The following is a 21,270-nucleotide window of genomic DNA, read 5'->3' on the forward strand; positions in this document are numbered from 1 at the left end:
TAGTATTGTATACATGACTCATATTATTAGGGTGTCCCTTATCATATGATATATATTGATAATAAATATACATATAGGTGGATTTTTATTAATGTATATTAAAAATGTGTTGACTGCCAGTGGACATACTAAATCACAAACAACCATTATGAAAGTAATTCAGACCTTCTCTAAATCTGTGGTTCTGTTTCCAGATCAGAGCAAACCTTCAAGAGGTCAGGTACAGGACCTGTTGGCAAGGTGGCCCATCTTCGTAGCAACCACAGCCTCGTCCAGCCTGTCAGAGTCAAGTCCCTCCGTCTTCTACGAAACAGCAAGAACACACTGAGCCAGACCCCTCCTGCCTCCTCTATCCTCCCCTCAACCCTCCGTTCCGCTACCCTTCCTCCATCTTCCTCCATCCCCTCTCCTCCATCATCCAGCGGGGATCAGCAAACGCTGCAAGACACACCCAGGACAGCTCTCATCAAGTAAGAACCTCATGAATTTTATCTGTCAAATAGTTTGAAATAGTGAGAGCTTTTACCTAGAGGATGAAAATGAAAACTACCTTTACTGCTCTTAATGTGCCCGGCGTGAAATGGACTAAAACCCACATCAGGCTTTCAGACATTAAACCTGCTGTCCACATCACTCACCCCACCACATGATATCGTACTGATGGTGATGAATAAACACCAGGTGATTATTCCCCACTGTGTATAAAACTCTTGCTCTTTGCAGACTACAATAGGAGGTTCCTTGAAAGTGTTGACAGTGGTGGATGTTTATTAACCCACACAGCCCAAAGGGAAGAAAATGAACGGATTAATTCAAACACTAATTTGATATTTTCCATTTAAATCACCCCCCGCTGGGATGGAATTATTTATCCTACATTATATTTTTAAACAGTTAAAGTGTTTTTGGCTTCATGCATCACTCAACCTCAAATAACTTTGCTGCATACTAATGTTTGCATTTATTGCGCTGAATAAGTGAAAGCCCTGCTAACATTGTTATTAAACAGTGAAGATGTTTGTAACTTCAAACAAATGTATCTCAGTCCATATCCCAGACGCTTTAATTTGACCCCATCTGTGTTTGCTTTTACTGTACACTGGCTGAAAGCTTTGCCAGAACCAGGGACAAACTCTGTTGTCAATTTGATAAATGGAGAGATCTTAACTGAATAATTCAAACTCAATTAGTATGAAATTTCATGATTAATCAGGGATGAAAGCACACTTTTCTATGGTCATTTATTCCAACAATACAAAAAAGCTTTTGTATTTAAGAAAGTCTAAAGTCATTATATGCTTTGTTTAATAATATAAAATAATTTTGTTGTGAGGGTTTTCAGTGGTATGTTTAAAAGAGAAGTAAGTTGTAGTTAGTTACACATTATACATACCAGTCATTTCAACACATGACAAAACAGTCACCACTAACTGGTGTCAATCATTGATACCATATACAAAATTCTGCATTTTTGGGTGGAGTTGGTGAATTGACACAGTAGGTAGTAAGATGAGATCGAACCTTACTAGTAATTAAAGAGATCTAACTAGGCAAATAAGCCCTTTTATTGACAGATGACGGATGTAGAAGAAAGCTGTGGTCAAGTTTAAAGTGAGTGTGGTAAGCAGAGCAAACCACATCACGTAGCATATCAAGTTTCACACTATCAAACGAGCAACTTGTAAGCCTGTGTTAATCTGATTTGAGGAAGAGTGCTTCTTTTAGAGACCGTGACACCCCACATCAAATGTCTTCTCACTGATCACTCCAAAAGCTGCCAGAGCAACATTTTCAGCTTTTGTTGAACAATGAAGTTCCAAGTAAGTTGATTAGGATCTGTTGTGTCAATCAATAAGAATAGTTACTTACTTAGTTTTTCCATCTAATGCCAAATATTTGGTCTATTTCATTCCACATTCCACCACACACTGCTCAACAGTAATATATATGCTATATATCAGTGTTTCCTCTAGGATTTTTTTTAGCAGTGGGGAACGAACACTGTGTGTGTGTGTGGCAGAAATTTAACAGCATCGGGCCGCCGCTCCTAAATCAACATAGAGGAAACACTGTATATATAAATGCTACATGCCTAATGTTTATCGGAATAATGTTTTTTTTTTCCATCTTCCAGGCTTTCGCCAAGTAACTGGCTAACTTAGATGTTTCATATGTGAACACCCAGATCAATCTTCATCCGTCATCCCTGCTTTAAAAAACATTAGTTGTGATTTTATCTTAAGCAGGGGCGGCGCCAGGAATTTTGGGCCCTGTGACAAAAAAATCAAATTTGGCCCCCTCTGCGCAGCTGTTGTCACCACATCTCTAGGACCTAACTGTCCCATCAAAAGCTTTACATAACTCTAAAGGCTTTCAATTGTCTTGCTTCTTGTAGTTCAATACTAGTACTAGCACAATATTTACTCCTGGTGATTTGTACATGCATGCAAGTCTGCATACAATATGCAGTTCACTATTTGATGCAAGATTAAAAGCAACCATAAAAAAATGTGCGAAAGGCCATCTTTTACAGTCTCAATGTATTTTCATTGTAAAATTTCAAAATGGAAAATTCTCTTAACAAAATAAATTATTATTATTAATTATTATTGTCCAGCATCCAGTACAGACAGTAGGTTGTTGTTTTTTTTATTTTATTTCATAATGATCATTATTCAATTTCTGTCATTAATAAATATTTCATTTTCTTTTTTGTAATGGTAAAAAGAGCAAGAGAGAAATCCCCACAGACTCCCTGCAATGATGCTAACTGGCCTGTCATTGAACACAATGTTGCTCACCTTCTTCACTGGGACAGGGAGGGGTACAGTGATGGGGAGACGGGTGTGCTGCTGACTCATCTGTTGTTAAGTCTGCTAAAAGGGGCAGGGACAATGATTTAATATGAATATGTTGCTAAACGTTTCCCTGAACTGATTAAATGGTGATTAAATGTAGGCTAACACTAGTCTGTAGCTAGCTAGCTAGCTTATTTCACTATGGACATTAAGCCAACAGGTTAATACCACTCACAGACTAGAGGCTCCTTTCTTGGTGAAACACTGGGTTACAGATTGACATCCTTTCCTTTGTCTTTCCTCTCTCTCTTTTCTCTCTTTCCTTTTTTGAAAACCAGATTATGATTTACTGGTTAACATTGTGATCACTGTAGTTCTGGCACATCTCCTGACTGCAATAAACAACATCACTGATAAGTGCGCTAAGGCAGGACCAAACCATTTCATGCAGATACAGGGGGGTGGTCGGTCAATATGGATGTTTACTTTTTGGTCAATGGGAATATTTAACTTTTAGTGCCAAAAACAAGTAAAAACAAAGAGATCATTATTTATTATTATATTTGAAATATTTATACTGAATGATGATGGTTTAATAATTTTATATTAGTTTTTACCAATTTGGGGCCCCTGTCAATCATGGGCCCTTGGAATTGTCCTAGCTTTTCCCCCCTATATGGCGCCCCTGATCTTAAGTATTGCATGTTTCATACTAAAAAGGACAATAGAGAACAAAATATTTTTTTCTATATTATTAAGATGGCAGATTAAACAAATCTGCTTTTCTTCTGCCAAACTGACTTTTCGTTGCCTTTTAAAGGTGGTAAAATACTGAATTTTAGGTGGGCAGCTAAAGATCTTCACTTTTACTATATACAATATACTGTAATACTCCATACCATATACATGTTTTATCATCTTAAATGTATGGAAACATGGTCCAGATCTCATTACCCCTGACTTGAATACAGATGCTCAATTTTGTACTTTTTAGGGTCCCAGTTCCCAGCTAAATAATCAACAACAGAATGCACACAAGTTTTGAATAGGAAAAAATCCTTTAATTTCTTTATTTTACCAGCAATTCCTTCCGAAGCTCCACCTGCTGATTAAACAAGACCCATAGCACCTTTTGATTAGTATTCATATGAATCTGCATAATTCAACATTAAACTGGTAATATGGATGTATGGACGTGTACTAGGATGTACTGGAGGAGCTGTTACAACAGTGTATCTGACACCATAGTGAGAATGGGTGTTATGACTTTAATTTGTGATCATCAAATCAATAAAACAATGACAATAGGTCAAAATGACCTAACTTATACAAACCGCTCACAATTATGCCAAGATACAGTATAGCTGACAAATTGTGATGAAGATGTAAAAAGTCTCTTGTTTTAGGTAACCCATGTTGACAAAGACATCATTCAATCATAACTGAAACCTGTCAACATTTTGCTTCTTTGTATTCTTAACAACACAATGTGGAAGTAGCACCACACTTCAAAGAAAAACATTCCTTTACTCATTTGCTTAGTAAAAAAAAAAAAAAAAACCTTTTAATCTGTCATCACATTAATGTTGAACGAGTCTGGTAAATAAATTACCACTGATATTTGTTTTGTAGTCATAATATTTTTACTCTGATTAATGTTTGATATTGCCAAATTTCATATTTTACCACAAAAACTTGCATCCAACTTTTGACCACACTGCCCCACCCACATGCAGAGAACCACCGCCAGGCTGCCGAGACTTATCAGACTCATTAGTTTGTGTCATGCCTCAGTGTAAACACCAATGGTAAATGGATCACACTAATGTGTTTATAGTCTTTCTTAAGGGTTTATGAGATGAGTATGTGTGAGTGACTTGAAGACAAAGAAATAACCCATCCTGTTGTGTGTTCCATAGTATTTTACAGCAGGGCAGGGTGGGGACACCACAGCACTAAAATAGACTTGTAGTTTCCTGTTGAGTAGGTTACGCACCTTCTGTACAATATGTTCCTCCCTAGAATCTAATGGGAGGTACGCACACTTCCACTATTGACACAACAATTTTGTACAACAGCCTGTGTATAAGTATTCATTCCTGCCAGGAGATTCATATTAATAGAGCAGTTTGTGACTGAGTGAGATGTGTGCAGTCTGTGTGTGTGTGAGAAATAAGGAAATACAACTGACGTGCACAGTAAGATGAGCCAAGCTGTCCCCTCTTCACTACCTCAGTGATGGACAGTATCTGCTTGCCGGAGGACCCTGACACCCCCAGCCTGAAATGACTTTTCCACTTTCTTTGGTTTCCCCCATGTAGGAGGTCAGATCAGGGAATTGAAAATAAAAAAAGGTGGATACTAATATGTATTTTTAACCACTCTATTTCATTATAAACCAAATACCACACTAAATACCACATATTGGCACCAATACAAGGTTCAATCCCCAGCTCCTTCTATCCACAAGACCTTGAACCCAAAATTGCTCCCATGCAACCTTTTTGTTGTAGAGTCTGCTTTGTAATTGCTCTACTCAGTCAGACTTCATATCCCCTTTTCACCTTAATTATACACATGAAAGTATAAAGACACATAAAAGACTAAGACAGAAAAGATGGCATGCCAAAGGCCAAGTTCAAAACCACAACATTGTGATTACATGACAGGTGCTCCAATACCAGGACACACCGGTTTCTGTTGTTGTTCGTATTAAATTTAGTTTTAATCAGTATTCTGAAACTAAACTTTCTGGGACCTGCTACATTCCAGTCACCTTTTCTTCCTGCCTCCTGTATGCGACAGGTTAGCAGGCAGTAAAACATATTTTCCAAGGGAGCTTCACAGGGTAATTATGACTGAGGCAGTGCCAGGTAACTAGCTCAACCAGTATTCTAAAAGCCATAGAGATGCACACACACATAGTCTTTTGCACTTGAGTGCACACTTGTATTAGTATTGCATACAGTGTTCAATGTTGCTTGTATTTTCTATCTTGTATATTTTACCAAGTTGTCTTTTAACTGTAAGTTACAAGTATCTATAATTTTCTTTTTCCTTTTTACGAGACACACACTAATTAACAGAAACACACACACACATATTGTCTCTCTTTGGCATCTTTTCACAGAAACTGGGTGTGTACGGTTAATTAAATCTAACCATGACTAGGCTCACTTGTCAAAGTTAAATGTTAAATGATTTATTTTGAATCTCTTTCTTATTACATTACAATACTATGAGGCATAATAGCTTGTATTGGAGATTTCTGCGCTGAGAATTATCTGGCTAAAAAGTTAACATCTAGACCTGGGTTATATCTTATAAACCTGTCTCTCTGTCTCAGTCTCTGTCTCTCCACCTGGGCAACGCTGCAAGGTTAACTAGCTGTTTGGCCCCCGTGTGTGACGACACCGATAGATGTTGATAATTGTGTGCAGGAGCAGAATAAAGAGGAAGATTAGAGGCATAGTTTTTCCCACATTGGGAGCAGCACAACATATGTGACCCCCGCAGCCTGCCAGAAGAGCATAGGCTAAGTGTAACACCTCATACTGTGTGTGTGTGTTGGGGGGGTCTAAGTTAACAGGCAAGAAATATGCCCAGCAAGTTACTGTGTGTGTGTGTGTGTGTGTGTGTGTGTGTGTGTGTGTGTGTGTGTGTGTGTGTGTGTGTGTGTGTGTGTGTGTGTGTGTGTGTGTGTGTGTGTGTGTGTGTGTGTGTGTGTGTGTGTGTGTGTGTGTGTGTGTGTGTGTGTGTGTGTGTGTGTGTGGGCTGAAGCTTGTCATCCGATCCCCTGGTGTTGTTCCCTCTATGTTCAGCAGTGTGGGAGCCACTCTCCCGTCCTGTACTCACCTCTCATCTCCTCTCCCTGGGGAAGTGTTTGTGTACACGTTTGACGTTCATGTGCACACTAATACACATCCGTCATATCAGTCTGTATGTTTGAGATATTCAATATATGATCATTTGTTTCTATGACCTGGTTGTTTGTGTGTGTGCTGATGTGCCTTTGAGTTGTGCATGCTTCATGTGATGAGACAAATTAAATTCAGGTTACAGCCATATACATGAAACGTTCTAAATCAATCAGGCAAACTCAAGCTCATGCATGGATGTACTCCATACACACACACCACCTCTGCCATTGTCAAGGGAATGGTTAAGATGCAGGTGTAGTGGTGTTATGTAACCGTGTAGTGAGGATACAGGACGGATGAGTGATCAAACACACACACACACACACACAGCTCATCCTATTTAAAGAAACAAAGGCACAGTGGAGGCCTTACTGCAGTGCTTGTTGCTTTGACCAGCCAAGTGATGCATTCCCCTGACTACCGCAAACAAATTAAACATGGCTTCAATTACTGTTTGATATACAGTAAAAGTAATAAAAACCAATAATACAATGTCAGTAGGTTGTCTTAATATTTCTTTATATTACATAATCTCTATAAATCCCTTTTACACTGCATATGCCTAACTCGCTGTTTCAAATAAGGTAACTACACAAATATGGATGGATAAACACCTCACACAATATACAGTACGTTCCATAGACTTCCATTCAGACTTATCACAATAACTTGGTTCACTTACTCAACATCTAGAATGGACTGTATACTACGTTAGTATGAAGAGGCAGTACAAAGCCCTTACTAAAGTGACAGAAAACAAAGGCCAGAGCTCCTTTGATTAATGAAACGCTCTCCTGAAATATTTAGGGTTTAATCATGTGTCACCACTCCTGCTTTTTGTCTCTAAAAGTTTTAAATATTATTAATATTATCTATACATTGTACAGTACCAGGAATCATGAGATATAATCCAGTCTAAAACACAGCTTCCACAGTAAACACAAGAATTAGTCCCTTGGATTAGCTATAGTAGCTAGCTGCATAGGGATCTACCTTTTGGGAAACCTAGCTATCTAGCAAAAAAAGTCACTTATTCTTTTGCATATATATCCGTAAAACTTGTCTTGCGTGTTTAATGCTAATTTTGGAGTAATGTGACAGAAGTGGCTCATTAGAGAAGAGAATAGACTTGGGGCTCATGGACCCATTATTCAACACACAGCCCTCATCTCAGCTGCACTTCCTTTTAAATGATGGAGGCTTTTTGGAGGTGCTCATCAGATATGCAGTGTTGATTTGCTCTGAGTGGAAAGGTTGTGTTTTTTTGCCTTTTGAAACAGTAATCTACTACTTTCTGTACAGCATGTATTTATATTTTTATTTGTGCTTTCATGTAGACAGGGTATAGTTGTTTCCACCACAGTGGCAGTGTAATTATATTAAAACACTGTGATATCTGGTACACGCTGTTCTTAAAACTTGTTGCATAATGTGACAGGAACAAAGGATGTACCTTCTTAAAACTTGCTTACGACTGGTCTCAACCAGTCTCAAGTAAGCAGAAATCATGTCATGCTCAGCTGCTTTGAAATGTCAGTGGTTTAATTGATAATGACATCATCACTGCCCTATTTTTTGTTCAGTTTATATTTATTTATTTTTTTCAGATTTGTGTGCTCTCAGCTTCCTGTTGAGCACTGTTGACACACTACACCACTCTAATCTTAATCATTCATGACATCACTCCAGATTTCCCAGCGATGTCCGGCTGTTGTTTTGTGTGTGTGTGTGTGTGTGTGTGTGTGTGTGTGTGTGTGTGTGTGTGTGTGTGTGTGTGTGTGTGTGTGTGTGTGTGTGTGTGTGTGTGTGTGTGTGTGTGTGTGTGTGTGTGTTCAAGCTGACTGTCAGTGCAGTATGCTTTACCCATGTGAATGATAGCATTCTTCAGGTCACACAGAAGTGAAAAAAAGTAAGACTCACACCAGTATTGGTGTTTGTTTGATCAAAGTCTATTTTCTTTAACAAAGTGTCAACTTTAAGCCCAAATGGATTGAAAGTTAAATACAATAGCAGAGGTAGATTAACTGTTTAAATGCTGAATTAATTTACCCTTTAATTTCCCCGCATACGTCAACTACAGTTTGTAGTCTAAATGTCCAATTTTGTTTCCGAGTCTTCTTTTTATATTTTCATTTATAGGTCCAAAACCAAGGTAACCTCTTGTTATACTGTAGCTCCTCTAATAAGTCATCATTATATTCATTATATAGCCTATGGGATGTCTTAACCCCCTTATTACAGTTTAAACCTGAGTATTTCTACTTTAATTCAAACATGACCACTTTGGATAAACCCTTATTATGCTTATCACATAATTACAGTAAAAGTTGTACATGTATAAACAGAGTTCCAAGGGTTAAGTGTACACTGAGAGAGGGTCAGCCTCAAGGCAAAGGTACAGCATAAGTGAATGTCAGCTTTGGCCCACGCCTTGTTGTTTATCTAGAAAGGTGAACAAAAGCTAACAGGTATAAATGTAAAAGTGAGTGAACCATGAATGGACCACACCTCGCTGTTTTTCTAAGAGCTGAATGGAAAGGGTCCCCCCCCATGCCTGCAGTGAAGGGAAGTGATAAATTGAATAGATTGAAAATAAATTGCTCTGTGAGGTACGCTCATTGTTTTTCTTCCAGGAAACTGCCATTCCTAATAGAAAAATGGAAAAAGCATAGGTCTTGAGATTTCACTAAGATGCATGTCATAAATTGCTTCTTATCTGCCATCCTAATGAAAGGGTCAGTTTGAATGCTAGTCATTGCAGTGCATGAGAAAGGTCAAAGTTAATGACTGTTAGAGAAAAGGCCTTCAAGGGTAAAAGTATAAAAGAGAATAGTGCCAAGATAAACGGACAATGCAGATTGTAAGTCCTCTGATGCAAAAAGGAAGGAGGATCATATTCATTTAGGTTTCAAGGACTTATTTTTCACATACTCATATTTCTCAATACTGTTTGTGCAGTGTATTGCAGGGATGGCATTCTCTAGAGATCTTGCCAAAAGGTCAATAATAGTAATAGTAATAATTAGAATAGAGTCCGCTTCGCAACTTTGATTATACATTTCAGCCTGTAGGATGCCTCGTATTCCTTTACATCGCTGACAGCTAGTCCTGAGCTGTAAGCAGCTCGGACGATCCATCAACTCATGATTCCATGGGAAGATATCGTTGGCGAGCATTGGTACGAAACTTGTCATTACTTCCACAGACTCACTGATGTTGTTAAGCTATATTGGAACAAATCACACGTAGCGTAGACTCTAATAAGGCATCCAGTGCCTGACCTCTTTGGTCACCACAGTTACCCATACCAACCTTTGTTTATATTCTAGTATAAGGAAGATGGTGGTGTGATCTGACTTTCCAAATGGTGGGAGACAATTAGCATTGTGACCCTCCTCACAGTCACATTGGTCCAGACACAGTGCAGACTGGATGGCATGACATTGTCAGATGTATTCTTAACATTGGGGAAATACACAATATCTGTGATAAAATATTTAAAACACAAGGCTCATTTAAGAACCTGAAGCTAAAAAGGCTCATAGTGTGCACATCCAAGTATACCCCAGTTGGGTACAGGTGCAGAACAATAAATAGCAACAAAGGAAAAGGATTTTGACCTAAAAGGTCTTCATATGGCTAAAGATGGCTACATAAACTGACCCTGTAAAGAATGACACAGAAATAGCATAGAGAATCTTGTCAATTTTCAAAATAAAATACAGCGTGCAGACTCCAGGTCAAATTTCACACTAGATCAACGTTGTGGCACTTGAACAGAAGTCAGTCAGTCAGTCAGAGGCAGGTTAGAGGAGATTTTTATTTTAAGTGTAAAAACACACTGTTTTATATCCTTTTTAAGGGCAAAATACACAAGTAAACAACATTGGGTAGCCAACACGCCCTGAAGATGCTCTGCTTCTGAAACGCTCTCTCTGGCCTGAAGATGTGTGGATCATGGAGCCAAACAACGTTGCACGTGGAATGTTATTAAGACATGCCCGGTGGAATCTCGAGGTCGAAGCAGTTGCAGATATACACTCACTATGGGCCTACCCTGATCTACATTTCACCGCTTTAAACAAACTGTCATGCTTAACGTCTTTAGTAACTTCCCAGCACTTCCTATAGCCCGCATCTCAGATTGTATCTGATATCGGCTGTGTCTTACTGGGAACACCTGCTGGGGACAGGATGAGGGAGATGGGGCTGTAAAGGTTGGTGGTGAATGACTAGGCTATTGTCTTTACTTGTGAAAGGCAGAGCTCTCCACTGAGTTGTCAAATGAACGTATCCAGGTTAACTAAAAAGAACACAGGCCAGGTAGGAAAGCTCTGACAGAACATCAAAAACATCCAGCCTCAGTGTGTTCTCTTTCTAACTTATAGTACCATCAAAGAAGAGCCAGATATATGTGAAGACCCCCCACCCCAGTTCAACTCTCCTACACTTTCTTCATGTAATGGTTTGGCTGTCAAACCACCTTTCCCCTTTCACAGAGGATGTTTGAGTTCATTTCTCACCCTGGGTCTTTTTCTCTTCAGTCATTTGTTTTGACACTTGTTTGACAGTAGCTGAGGTAGAGTTGGCTTCCAATTTCATCCATGCATTTTATGTAACCATCTACAGTAAAGTCATGGTACTTTCACATACATAAAGTATGACTGCAGGAGGTAGTTTCTGAAATAAAACATATTCTTGTGCATTGCCATTTGTTGTCAATTATTAGCATAGACATATACAGTACTTCTCTGGGGCAAACAATTCCATGACTCTGATAAGTTACCATTGAAAATAAAAACAATGCAGTGCCTAAATTATTCGTCAGTTTATGAGTCTCTAACTGACAGCAAATTAATTGCCAGCAATTTTTATAATTTATTAATTGTTTGTAATTAATTGAGCAAATGTATGTGGCTCCAGTTGGGAAAAATACGAGACCTTGCTGCTTTTCAGCCACAGTAGCAGTTATTTGCTAAACATCAAAGTACCACTGTGCCTAAATACAACCTCACAGAGCTGCTAGTGTGGCTGTAAACTCAGTTTTATATCATTGTAAACTAAATACCTTATTGTTTTGGGCTGTTGTTCAGACAGCACTTTGTAGATGTCACCTTGGGCTTTGAAAACTTGTGATGGGCATGTTTTTCCTGTCTTTGGAAATGTTATAGACCAAACAATTACTCCACTACTCCAAAAAAAAAAAGGTTGCAGTCTTACCAATATGTCATGGACAGGCTTGCAATGGATAGTGCCACACCGCAGTTACACGTTGTTCCTCTTTTTTGAGGTGAATTGGCCACTGGTGTTAGGTGTCACTGATGCATCTCTGTGCTAAGAACTTAGTTAGGGTCAAAAGAGCTGAGTAACTGAGCCCAGTTGGTGTGACTTGCTGAGTCACTGCAAAGGAAATGGTTTTACTGGTGCAGCACATTATGGCTGCTGCTGTGTGTCTCTCTCCAGTTTCCTTCTTCTCCTTACAGTGTAATTGAATTTAAATTATGCATGCTGTATGTCTGCTGGAACAGAGAAGTAATAATCACTCTCTTTTTAGGTTGGTGTGCGTACCAATCACACCTGTCTATATGGATGTGTGTATATATGCAATGTGTTTGCTGTACATATTTTGTGTGTGTAACCATTTACTTTTATATGGGCCAATTGTGTGTGTGCACACTCTCACACAACCTCGAAGAAACAGAAGCAACCTGAGCTCAGTTCAACTGACTGATGTTACCTGGCTAACACTTTCCCATTACTGTACCCGGCACACAATAGACTTTTTCTTAGGTGTGTGTGTGTGTGTGTGTGTGTGTGTGTGTGTGTGTGTGTGTGTGTGTGTGTGTGTGTGTGTGTGTGTGTGTGTGTGTGTGTGTGTAGAGACAGACAGAGACAGAGCTCTGATAACCTGACTATGTTACTCAGCCACCTTTTGTCTAATTTATTCCCACCCCACTGTAGAGTGGTCCCAACTTGACACCCAGTCTAAATGTTTTAGCAGTTCCATTGTGGCTCTGTATGACTGGAAACTATGTTAACAGCAATTATTTGTGACAAGGGAGCAAACTATAATGAGCTCTACATAAGCGACAAATGTGGGGCCAGTTGGGGTCATACGACTCAATCTGTCAAGCCTCAACATGTCGAGAGCTCATTGTGCTCACTTTTAGTTCAGCATCCCCTGATAGACATGAATGATATCACCTTCATTGTTGTCTTAAGGTCTTGGGTTTGGGGGGATGTTTTTAACAGATGCATGGCAGATATGAACTATGACTCTGACCTCAGTTGATCCAAATCTGAACCATATCTCTCTCTCGGTTTATGATGGTTATCAAATGTTGTCACAGTCCAGAAACTAATCAGTGGACAGTATCTTCATGCTGAAATCCGTATGAATGCTTTTTTGTAAACAAGAATGTCTTACTCTTTTGAGAGTGCCTCTCCTCCTCCTTATCTGTTGCATACTTTATATTTCAGAAATAATAAGCCCTGTGATACTGAGCTGCAGCTGAACTTAACTTCTTTTTTGTGCGTTTTGTTTGGCTTCCTGACTTGGCCAAATTAGGCAAACCTAAAGCAAGAATCATCCCCCTCTCACTTACAACCACATGTCAACCTGCAGGGCTAGAGAAAAAGCCAGGAGATTACCAAAGTCAGTAGGATACAACCTCTGGAGACCATGAATGTCTGTACAAACCATTTCATATGATAGATGGAAACCTTTACCAAAGTAACCAAGGTTCATGCTCTGTTTGCTATAGATATCTGTACCAAGGACAATCCATGTGAGTAGTTTTACGTATATTTCACAGTCATCCCTAGAGACATGCTGCAGAGACACTGCACAGAAGTACATGGATAGATGGATAGCTGTTGTTCATCCTAAAACTGAAACCACACCTAACTCCGTCTAAAATCGCAAATAGTCATTTTACATTTGTGTTTGCGCACAGATTAAACAATTAGTCAGGTTTAAGAGCAGATTTAGGTAGTCCATATTTGACATACATGCATGAGAGTGGTGTCAATCTTCTCATGCGTGCAACACTGTCAGATTACAGCAAGTATTGTTTTTCAGTTAAGTGCCCTTTTCATGCATTAGTCGGGGGTAACGTGAGTATGATGGATGTGATAGCAGCTATGAGGGGAACAGAGGTCCAAGGTAGCTGTTGCAAGGAGAGATGGTTATTGCTTTCACAAGTCTAGTTTTCCCCTCGACTGGAGGAAGTTGCACCTGAATCACAGCAATGTGCGTGTGTGCGTGTGTGTGTGTGTGTACACACACACTGAACAGATCATTACCCATGCAGGTCCTGCTCCACTGATTGTGTGAGAGCATTTCTATGTGGTGGTGACAAAGCTGTCTTTTACTTGTTCTTGTTTAGTAGTGCTTATGTGTGGGTGGTGGGGGCTGTATTATTCTCCAACTGGTCTGTGTTGGTTTTTAGTTGAGCCATATGTTGTCATACTTTGATATGGTGGTGTCTATGTTTCTTCATGGACTTTCTTTGGCTGATTGGGTGAAAATGTGATTATTCAAGGTCATTTAAAGGCTGTGGACTGAATAGCGTGGGGCCCACCTCACTGGTTGCTCTAAAGGCTTGTGCTGCTTAGTAGCAATGACTATACGCTTATATAGTGTGGGGCCAGTGTCAAGGAGCACCATTAGCATAGTGTCAATTCTTCCATTGAATTACCTCCATATACATGTATTGTAGGACGTCCAGACTGAAGGCCAGCCACGGTGAATGGCTGTTTACCATCAGGTTGAGTCTGTCTCCAACCACATGCAGCTAAAGCCACCGTAGCTAACCTGCTCAGGGTAATCGCTGCACACTCACGCTGACTCAGACACACAATGAAAATCAGGCCAAACTCACTCAAACACACACTCGTTCAAGGAACGTACTCCCACAGACACATACCTTCTTTCTTTCAGGCACATGTGCTCTCTCACACACCCTCACGCTACAGTCTAAGTCAGACATTTTAATCCAAGGAACAGAAGTGTTGTTTATGTCATGTGGAGTCGAGGCACGCTGGGCTATAAATGGTTGATGGAGCAGAGTAAAGCAGCTCTGACAATAAATAAGGATAAGTTCACTTTGAGTTATAAAAGAAGCTGTCATGTCATGTGTGTAATGTTGGGGACAGTTTTTGCTCCATGGGGAAATGATCAGATTCTGTCTGCAAGAACACACACCCACACACTTCATGAATAGATTTTAGATAACGGCGCATTTGTCTCACATCTAGGAATAGGAACTGTGACTGTTTTCTGCTCTAGATGCACAGAGGCTTACGTGTTTATTGTGAAAAATTTTAAGTTCCCTAGGAAGAGGAACAAACAAGGAAGTAAGAAGAAGGGAAGAACATCTGAAATATTTTATAGCTTTCATCATTTTAAGCCAATGTGTCTCCTCTTTCAGGATGTTTGTATATGATTCCACAGGGCTGTTTTCCTACTGATGGAATTGGCTAGATGACTATAGGGTGTGTTCACAAATGTTTGTGGTTTATTTTACTACATTGGTTGGTTTTGGCAGATTAGCGAGACGTCATCGGAGCCCTTGAGAATGTGAATCTTGGTCCAGTTTCAGAGGAACTGTGTTATGGTTATAAGTGAGGATATTATCTGAAACAAATGTAGGAAACCATAACCAACAATAACTCAATGAACCCAGGGAAATGTGCAGTGGTATAAAATGGTATGAACAGAATAGGGAAAATACAAAAAACTTAAATCAAATGACTTTGCTTGTATAGGCCCACTCACTTCTCGCAGTATGAACCACACTAAAATGCAGTAAAGTCCAGTCAAGTCCAGTCTTGAGAAGTTTCTGTTTGTCTATGGTCAAAAATGAACCTTCAAGCTGTTTCTAAACTATATCTACTTGTATTTTTCCTGTATGTCTTCCCTGAAGCTGTTCATTTATTTGCCTCCTGTCTTTCTCTCTCAGGGAGTTGTCTTCCAGACATCAGACCAGCGTCCCATTCAGGAACACCAGAGAGTCGAAGCTGATCTGACACTGAAGAAGGGATAGGACCACGATGGAACAAGTGAATTGATAAAATGCACTAACTGTTTACATTAAATATGAAACCACAATAGTTAGTTCTGTAAATCCAATGATTTAGCTTGGTCTGGGACCCAGAATAGTAACTAACTAACATGTGGGGATTCCTATGCAGGGTCCTTTCCAGCATGAGTATAAACTGCAGATCATTTGAAGTTGCTGCTTATGTTACCCAGAGCTGTAAAATCAGATTTCTACTTGAGTATTAAGCCTGCTGAACAGAGTGTCTTTTATACTGCTTATGTTTTGAATATATCATGTGAGTGTGTACATGCATGCACATGTGCATTTGCATGTATCCCAGATCTATTTTGATACTCCTTTGGGCAGCGCTGGTGCTGTTTATTTTTCTAGTTGAGCCATGAATCCTTAACCGTGACTCTGTTTTTATTGTCTTACATAGTTGGGACTAATAAAATATTGATATTATTTTTAATGGTGACTTGTTATTTATTTAGGAGGATGTCTGTCCTGGGCTGCAGGGCCACTGTGGGAGTGTGGTGACATCCCTGTGTGTGTGTGTGTGTGTTTGTGTTTCCTTATAATGAGTCAGTTTTTCATCGTGCTCCCAAAACCACACGCTCATCATGTAATTATCTTGAGTCGAGGTTGGAACTCATATCAAATCACTCACAGCTAGATAGTGTTCTCACAGTCTGTTAGGTTGTGTTTATTGCATTTTAACTGAGTGAAATTCAACTGTCATTTGGGTTTATATTAGAGCAGTGATACTCTAACATAAAAGCAGTGGTTTCTTGTTCAAATGCTTTAAATGACCACACTCGCCTGATAAGCATCCTCCTGGGAACATGCAAATACTGACTGTTCTCTCCGGGAGGGGTTCGGGGTGTGTAGTTGGGTGTGCAGACTTTGATACCAGAGAGTAGTTCAAGTCTCATCTACGACAAACAGCCTTTTCACTATGACAACATTTCTTCCCTTACAGAAGCAGCTGCAAATATTTTGTTCAATATTTTCTGAGAACTTTAAGAAATGTGAACATCCACAGTGACAACTGGGTGAACCCCACCAGCTGGCGGAGATCATGTGATCAAAAGCTCCAGAACAGCCATTAAATGGACGATGATATTGTTTTTTCAACTGCTGTTTCCAAGGTCAAGAATAAACATAAACAGACATTTTTGGGGGAAGTCTGCCATTCACTTTCTTGCCGAGAGTAATGTCTGCATGCTCAATATGAAGCTAGGAAACAGCTCGCCTGTCTTGTCTCCAAAGTTAACAGCTCCTTTAAAGCTCACTCATTGACACACTATATTGCGTTGTGTAACCTCTACAATAATCCAAGAAATGGTGGTTTTACAGTGGGCTAGTCATATGGTCATTAAGGTATGATGACTTCTGCACTTGCTCGTGTGTTAGTTTTCGTCATCTCAATGATGCATTAGCGCTGACACTAGTTTAGATAAGACATGCTGTATCACATCGTATTCAAACTCTTCCCTCTGTTTATTTGTTACCTTGAAGACCAAGTTGTGAGACCAGGTGTCTCCCTGTTCATTAACACTCATCTGCAGTGTCAGGGCAGAAAGAGCTTGATTTAGTGCCGACATTAATCTGTCATGCAAGAGTGAAAAAGACAGTTAACTGGATTTGCAGTGGATAGATGAAGGGTGTGGGTCGAAACAGGCACACACTCATACTTAGCTCAGTGATACTAAAGGTTGTTAAAAACAAAAAAGCCTTTTTTTTCTCCCTCTTCCTACAACTTTCTTCCTGTAATTAACAATTTTGTTCATCCTTTGTCTCTCTTTTTCAGTGACAAGTATTCTGTCAGTGACCTATTAAAAACTGTGGAATGTACCGAGTGGACCCTCTGACCTTGTAATGGTTTGACCCGGTAGTTCAGGATCAAACACAAACTGCCCAACCTGGCCAGAAACGCGGGGGTGGACAGAGGGGTCACATACCTCTGTTCACTTAGCCTGCATAGTTTCACTGCGTCAGATTATGAAATCAGCACACTGTGTATGAGAACCATTAAGCTTTAACCTACTGCTTAGAGATTTAAATTTGTTACACTGTCTGGCAAAGTGCATGTGCTGTACAGGAAACTGATTCCTGTAAAGCCTATTTTGAGGTGAGGTTGACTATGAAACAAAACAGATTACATTTCAGTCAAACATTATCATTCAGAGGTTTTCTCACATTTCCCAGAAGTCCCTGAAAATACTGTTATTCCGCTTTAAGGATTTGTATTTATTTTAGGAGGTCTTAAAAGCACACCAGACACATCAAGCAGACCTGCCTATTTGTATCATTTTGCTAAGCCATAATGATTAACAAGGCTGTATTTTCAGTGCTGTACATGATATGTCTTTTTCCAGGAGGATTGAGAAATGTTGTGGCCTTGTGATGTTTCACATGAAGAATCCAGAAAATTGCTGTTTGGGACGCCCTGGGAGCTGAAGGATATAAGGCACGTAGCATATTATTACCCCTGCCATAGAGGTTACGTTTTTGTTCAGTTCATGTCTGTTTGTTTGCATCTTGAGGTGTAAGGAAGTAGTTAACAGATTTCAGTGAATGTGTGGAACGAGGATGTTTTTGTTTTGTTTTGTTTGATGTTTCATTTGTCTTCTGATATTCCATTATTTTAATTCTGTTTCCTTACTGCCAGTTGCCAAATTCTTGTGGGCACTTCCTATTGGATACTTGCCTTTAATTCCTGAATACATTGTGAACTTCCGCCAATATGCAGTGACACATGATGAACCTATCTACTGGAAGTGATCTGCAAAATTTGGCCTTTCCATTTGGTAAATTTAAGTAGCACTAACCCAGTAAACATGAGTGTAGCTTTGATTTTCTTTTTGCCAGTATTTAGATGTTGTCTATAATATCAAAATAATTGCCTATTACTGTGTGTATTAATCCGATTTATCCATCCCCATTAGACATTTCTTTTGCTGCTATTAAAATAAATATTTTGAGGATTACTGGACGTCTGCAGTTTTTCAGTGTATGGAAGCAAAAACAGGCCAAAAGGATTTGAAACTTGGAGATACAAGATAAGCAAATGTTTAACTAATTGTTAAATAAGATAATTTGCTAAATACTTAATGTTGAAATTTAAATAATTTATAACAATTTAATATTTTGCTGATTTACTTAAATGTCTGAATTTAATAACCTTTTTTAAATTGCTCAAAATCAATTTCTGGTCGAAAAAAAATTTTGAAATTCAAGTCACCATACATTCAGATAGAAGGCTAAATAATATAATAATAATAATTATTATTATTATTATTATTATAACCTATTTTTGCTTCCATATGTGTGTGTTACTAGTGTGTCTAGGTTGCAATGTGCAACAAATGTACATAATATTTAAACTACATCCTGCCCTTCAGCACCTTCCTCTTACATTATTAAGAGTATTATGAACTACCACGGTTAATCTTTATGTATACAGAATATGCCATATGAGATGTGGAAAGTTGCAATATATAGAAAAAAAAGAGAAGAACCGCAAGTAGAAACATGTAAAGAAAGAAACAGAATAACCATTTCAGAATGAGAGCAAAGGAAAATTTATGTGACAGGTATTCAGAGAGAGCTTGAAATCCATAGCTGCATAGGAACCGGAGGTTAATGATTGCCTCCTGTTTCCTAACATCCTCCCTGTTAAGCTAATCTACAATCACATTCTTTCATTCTAGGGGAAAGTGGAGGAGAGTCCCTCTGAACCTGATATCCCTGCACCACTGTGGATGAGGGCTATGGAGAACTAACCTGGGAGTGTCTCAGTTTCCGTACTGGCAAGGACTGCAGTTACATACCTAATGATAACGGCATAAATAATCACTTCAAATGTGCATACATAATTCGTTCAAGTGCTGGCATGACAAGACACAGAAATAAGGTTAGACAAGTATATGACACAGGCTACAGGAGTGAAAAGAGAAACGGTGTAATTACAGAAAATACAAGAAGAAATTATTCTGAAGTGATTTTAAATGACAATGTGGCTATGGATAATTCTTATCCCAGATATTTAAGTCTTTGGTGCATGTGAAGAATAACCCAGTTCAGCTGATTGTGAGAAATACTGCTTGATTTGAAGCTATATTAACTATTTCTAAATCCTTCACTTAATTTGTGTGGGAAGTCCTAAGTTCTTAGTAATACTAGCTAATTTCACACTAACAATTTACTAAATTGGGTTGCACCATTAAAACTTATATACGTTTATATTTAAGTTATTCATATTTTTATTATACCAAAGTAGAAAATGTTCTGTACACCTCCAGGTACAGACAATAAACAGAGCTAAAAGAGAGTAACCAGAGTGACTGTGGCAGATGGTCTGTTACACGGAACCACCTGGGCGGTCGTTGTTGAAAACTGTTTGGAAAAGGGTGGGCACTTCCAAGAAATACTTGGCACATGATAGGATGATCGTCTATCACAAGCAAACTTCAACCAATGATATCAGCGATCCATCCTACAGTAAAAACATCTCTCTGCGGGAGCTGCTTCTGTTTTTGAGCAGTCACTTCTCACACACGTGGTCACATATACCTAGCGTTAAACCACACCCGTAGCTGCCAATAGTTCCTCAAAGGACACTGATTGAGGTCTGACAAGATCTTGTGATCTCGTGATTTTGTGATCTTCCTACCTAGCAAGGTAAAAAAGAGAGTGAATAAGGACTAAGATTCATCAGGTGGACAGAAATATGACACCAAATAAATAATAATGTTGTTCTGTATCTGCAACCTGTGGAGTAATGGAGAAATTACCTGACTGCTCACTTGATTTATGAGCTTAATAAACAGTTTCCTATATTTATGGTCCTAATCTCTAGTTCTAAGTCTTTTTCCATACAGCATGATATTCATTTTGTAAATTATGGTCTAATTTAGAGTAAAATAAACGATAAAGTAGCGTATGATTTTGGTCATGTCTACCTTAACAAGTCATTGTGAGGGAGTCTGTCCAGCTTAAAACCAAGCTTAAAAGGCGAATAGTGATATGTCAGTGTTGTGTTAAAACCTTGTTTCCACTGCCCCCACATGGACAAAAAACAAAACAGCTATAGCATGTTTAATGAAGACTTAGTTAAAACGGTTGCTAGGTAAATCCGTATCAAATATATTATAACAAGATACAAAAGCAATCAACATTGTATTATTTCTATGTGTATACGTGGGGGAATATTTTTTGAATTTTTGGTATTCATGCAGTTTAGAGCGAGAGGGAAATATCAGATTATGCTAACCTAGCTGATGTTATCAGGTCATTTAGTCTAACATTATGAGGTTTATAATTTAGTTCACTAAGCATCATCAACATCTTCACACACGTTCATTTCGGTGAGCTGATTAGCCAGAGGGCAGAAAAGGGAAACTGGAAATTGGGGTCTTTCTTACACCTCTCACACACACCAACATCTCAAGCTTTGCTGACAAGAGCAGAAAAGGAAAGTTAGAATGCGTTACACACTGCGTT

General features: G+C 39.0%; 1 protein-coding gene across 1 annotated transcript in view; it reads left to right on the forward strand.

Moving 5' to 3' along the window:
- si:ch211-266k8.4 (TBC1 domain family member 10B) overlaps positions 1-16,234 on the forward strand; it is a 64,452-nt gene extending 48,218 nt beyond the window's left edge. Inside the window, exons 14-15 of the mRNA XM_051382078.1 lie at positions 195-470; positions 15,682-16,234. Of these exons, the coding sequence (XP_051238038.1) occupies positions 195-470; positions 15,682-15,748 (343 nt within the window). The 3' untranslated portion in view covers positions 15,749-16,234. The remainder of the gene's footprint in view (positions 1-194; positions 471-15,681) is intronic.
- Positions 16,235-21,270: the final 5,036 nt, after the last annotated feature.

This window comes from Dicentrarchus labrax, unplaced genomic scaffold (assembly GCF_905237075.1).
Source record: "Dicentrarchus labrax unplaced genomic scaffold, dlabrax2021, whole genome shotgun sequence".
Classification (NCBI taxonomy): Eukaryota; Metazoa; Chordata; class Actinopteri; family Moronidae; genus Dicentrarchus; species Dicentrarchus labrax.